This window comes from Seriola lalandi, unplaced genomic scaffold (genome assembly GCF_002814215.2).
Source record: "Seriola lalandi dorsalis isolate HSWRI2012SDOR001 ecotype SW California unplaced genomic scaffold, Sedor1 jcf7180002049681, whole genome shotgun sequence".
NCBI classification, from domain to species: domain Eukaryota; kingdom Metazoa; phylum Chordata; class Actinopteri; order Carangiformes; family Carangidae; genus Seriola; species Seriola lalandi.
The window spans coordinates 1-4,782 of NW_019520234.1; the positions used below are offsets into that span (position 1 = coordinate 1).

At 42.8% G+C, this 4,782-nt stretch overlaps 1 protein-coding gene across 1 annotated transcript; it reads left to right on the plus strand.

Moving 5' to 3' along the window:
• Positions 1 to 209: 209 nt before the first annotated feature.
• LOC111648891 (E3 ubiquitin-protein ligase RLIM-like) lies at positions 210 to 4,018 on the plus strand (the record flags this gene model as incomplete). Its single annotated transcript, XM_023398634.2, has 2 exons — positions 210 to 314; positions 402 to 4,018. Coding segments are annotated over 2 exons (1,781 nt in total), but the record flags the coding sequence as incomplete, so codon positions are not given.
• Positions 4,019 to 4,782: the final 764 nt, after the last annotated feature.

Genomic DNA, 4,782 nt, shown 5'->3' on the forward strand with positions numbered 1-4,782 from the left:
GCATTAACCTTGTGTTCTTGTTGGGAGTTAAACTGCCAGTTCCTCCCAGCCAACTGCAATGTCTCTCCCCCTCTTATGCCGGTGGTCAGACTTCTGAATAGGGAGTAAACACTTAATCTTCAGGAAAGGAATGTAATAATTGCCAAAAGTATTTTTTTTTCCTTTTTTTAATATCATACTTTTGTTCTATTTTGTAATCACTCTTGCAGGGGAGGTAACAGAGGACGAACTGTTTAATAGACTTCAGCAAATCAAAGATGGTCCAGAACAGCAGAATAACACACCCAGTGCTGAAACTGGAGAAGATCCAGTTGGTAAGTTTTCCATTTCTTTTCTTCTTTGACCGTTTCACTGTCAAATTCAGATATGATTTGTCACGTGTTAACTCTGCTGATTTTCAGTACAACCAGAAAGCTCTGAGGATCCTGCCAGTGGGGATAGTCTCCTGGATTGGCTGAACACAGTGAGGCGCACAGGCAACACAACCAGAACTGGTCATCGTGGAAACCAGTCATGGCGGGCAGTCAGCCAGACTAACCCAAACAGTGGCGATTTTCGCTTCAGCCTTGAAATCAGTGTGAACCGTAACCTTGCTGAGCAGCAGGCGGCTGCTGAAGGGGAGCAGGAGTCTCCAGAGGAATCTCCAGAGGGACAAGAAGTGGGGGCAAATGCTGAACCGCAGGTCCCCATGGAGACAGAAGTGGTTGAAGAACCAGTTGTAGAGGAGCTGGCTGTCATAGTGGAACCAGAACCAGAACCAGAACTAGAAGAGGTTGTTTCACAAGAGATTTTAGGAGAACCTCCCAGCTCACCTGCTGCCCCACCAGTACAACCCCCACTTTCTCCGTCTCCACGCAGAGGACAAAGGAGAGCCCGGAGTCGCAGTCCGGAACCACGCAGGACCAGGGCCCGTACAGCAAGGAGCCGCTCTCCTCTCAGCTTGGATCAGCTGGATGGTCTTGCTAATCTACGTCAGGCTCACAGTTCTCAAGGCCCTAACACTGCCACCAGTGCGCCCCCTGTGCCTCAAGTGGAGGGCAGTTCACGGACTCGACAACATGTTCTTTCCAGGCAAAGCACTGCTGACAGTGATGTTCAGCCACCTAGGGCTGTTGCAGAATTGGTCCCAGAGGCCCAAAATGTTGAATCTCAGGAAGGAGAAGCTGCTGGGGGAGAAGGGGGTGGAGAAGGGGGGGCAGCAGGGCGCCGTCCCCCTACTATTATGCTTGATCTCCAGGTGCGTCGTGTGCGTCCAGGTGAATATCGGCAAAGAGACAGCATTGCCAGCCGCACCCGCTCGCGCTCCCAGAACTCAAACAACACATTTCTTTATGAGAGTGAGCGTGGTGGATTTCGTAGGACTTTTTCACGCTCTGAGCGTGCTGGTGTGAGGACCTACGTCAGCACTATTCGCATCCCTATTCGAAGAATCTCTGATGCAGGTTTAGGAGAGGCAACCTCAATGGCTCTCCAATCTATGATTAGGCAGATTATGACTGGTTTTGGTGAACTTGGCTACCTCATGGATTCAGACTCTGATTCTTCAGATTCAAACCGTGGAGCCAACACACCTTCAGATCTGGGTGAAGCCCTCAACAACCCGGATGCTACTCCTGCTGCTGCTCCTGCTGCTGATGTTGATGAACCACCTGTGGCTGCTGGAGTCAGAGCAAGGACAGTTGAGACTGATACGGTTGAGGGCCTTGCCACTGTTCCACCTGCTTCTGGTGGCAGAGCTCGACCGAGACCACCTATCAGCCTAGAGGAGCCCAGCTCATTGCCCTTCCTACGGCTCGCCCACTTCTTCCTCCTAAATGATGACGATGAAGACCAGCCCCAAGGACTGACAAAAGAGCAGATTGACAACCTCTCCATGCGCAACTTTGGTGAGAGTGATGCCTTGAAGACTTGCAGTGTCTGCATAACAGAGTATGCAGAAGGTAACAAGCTGCGTAAGCTGCCCTGTTCTCATGAGTACCATGTGCACTGCATCGATCGCTGGCTGTCTGAAAACTCCACTTGCCCCATCTGCCGCAGGGCTGTCCTGGTATCGGCCAATCGAGAAAGTGTGGTTTAGTTCATTACAGACTGCAGGCCTTTTGTCTCAACCTAAATCTAATATTCCAAGTCCATGAGAGGCTTTTGAGGAAATGTGTCTCCACTGTTGAATTGTATTTCTTTCATACCATTTGTGAGTTTGATCATAATGCAGTTGCAGGTTTGATATGGGGTGCTCCATACAGTGACATTGGGACATATTCACTCTAGTAAGACATTTATTAATGCAGTCCAAAGTTAGACACAAGCAATGCATGCTGTTTAAATCAACCTGTAGTGACCAAGCAGTTTTTTGCACTGCGTCAAGCCATGTGCACAAGCAGATCTGTATCTAATAAAGAATCACCGGGTTATAAATACTGCACACCTGCAGGTAGTTCAGGCACTTCAAATCTCCTCTTTTGTATTAGCTCCTCAATGGCGCCTTTATATACTATAAGTGGGGTGTTGGTACAATTCTTAGTTACACCAATTCAAAGTATTAGCTGTAAATAAGCTTGTAAAAATAATTTTGAATCATACTATTTGTATCATTGAATTGGTTTTGGACTGTAAATGATGTCATGAACATTAGGGTAGTGTTGGCCACAGTTACTCTATCATAGCATCTCTAAATTTGGTGTTAAACAAATAGGTGGTATCAGTGTACACAGCAGAATTAGAGATTGTGATGTCCACAGGATGTAGGACATTAATTGGTTTGCCATTTACAGTGTGACTTGTACTCTCCTTTTTTGTTTACCTGAAAGAAAGAAAGACAGAAACAAACAAACTACTATTTTGGAGTGGCATATACCATGTGAATTCTCAGTGTGCTGAAAAAAAGAAAGAATGATGTACAGTAATAAGGGAAAGAGAAATTCAGCAAGGTTACTTTTGCAAAGCACAAGTTTATTTTGGACTCATGACATCTTTATTTTCTTGATCATTAAAATGATTGAGTAGTATTCATACCAGAAATTAGGGATGTCTTAATATTGGTAGTAGATTTTGGAGTTGAGATCAAGTTGTTGGCATGTGAATTTCCCCACCTCGAAAATACTATACTAACAGGCATGACATTTCAGACATTTAAATATAGAAGCCTTTTCTTTTTTCCCCCTCACATGTAAAAGGACATTTACTTTTTAATGTATAAACGATTTCACAATCATTTTGTGCTAACATCCTTTCGCTAGTGGTCTGATTCATAATTTTGCCACTAACATAATGGATCATCTTTATTAATTGACTGATTAATTAGGTTCTCTAAGCTGGTATTGGCATAGTGTGAAATGACCAGAAAAAAACTAAATTGGAATGTGGCCTTCTCAACCTCACCTCAATATACAAGAGACAAGTTATTAATCCAAAGGTTCGGGTGTTGGACATTTACCAAGTCTGAAATAAGTCACAGAATTGTCCTGTCGCCTCAGTAAGGCTCCAGAAGAAAGTGAGGATGCCCACCCACTGTGCTCTCTCTCTGTCTCACGAGCAGATGCTCCATATCAGTGTGCAATACATGCAAAAGTGAAAGTACGGCAATACAAACCACGATATAAATGTATGCTATTCTTAAAAAACTGTTGTTAATGGCTAAAATCTTAAATGAAGACTTATTATGTTTTAAAATGTGTTGAAGTTCATTTTATTTTATTTAGAAGTTCTGTAGATTTTAATAGCACTGTTGATGAACAGGAACACTGGCTGAGGGAAGAAAAGGGCATCGCTATTAATGCCATCCTGTCATGTTTCTTGTTTCACTGTTTTGATGTCTTTATCACAATTATTACTGCCCTTCTAGGGAAGTTTGAATGCAAGACGTTGTCATTGTTGAAAACCATAAACATGTAAATGAAATGTATGTTCCCTCTTAGGCCATGCTTTAGTTTTGGCCTTGTTCTGTGACCCACCCAGTGCAGTATGTTAACTGGGTGTTAAATGAAACTAACCGCTGAATTAAAGTTGTTATGCTACAAAATGCATTGCCGTCATGCATTCTGTATGCTGACTGCGCTGTTTAATCATTTTATACTGCATCCCAAGGCACACCTTAGGAGTTCTTCTAGCTTATCTTAATTTGCTCTTATTTCCATTTTTATCTTTGATGTGAATGTTTTTTTGATATTTCTTTCCTGCCAGTTCTTATTTGGGTTTTTGTTTTTCATTTATCATATGATCCTTTAAAGCTGATCCTAACAACTTTGGATGATGAGCATGGGGATGGTGTGAAGAGCAAGTAGAAGATGTGTCTGTGTTCCCTTCCTACCAGTGTTGTTAAATCACACTCATTCGCTCACTCACTCATAGTCTGTATCACTGAATATAAAATACGCTCAGTGCCCACTTTATTAGGTATCAAACAATACAGCATCTCTGCTATAACGCCTACCTCACTGAGTTTATATTTTTTTCAGGTTTCAATTAGAAATGTATAAATTCAATTATATATTTATTACAGAGACTGTGCAGTCCAGTACAACACCATCACTAACTGTGACCTAAATACTAAAAAAGTTTTTTTGTTGACTGTCAAAAAAGACTGCACGAGATGGATCTTAAAATGGCAGAAAGGTTGTTCTGGATGTCATTAGGCTGCACAGGTGAACATGATGCAGTGGCCACTGAGTGTATGTGTAATCACATATGCATTTGACCGTGTTATGGTTGTTACTAGCACCCCTACAGGCAGGAATTGTCAAAATCCTCATTCATTTCTAGGTGACAGACAAAAAATGCCTCAAT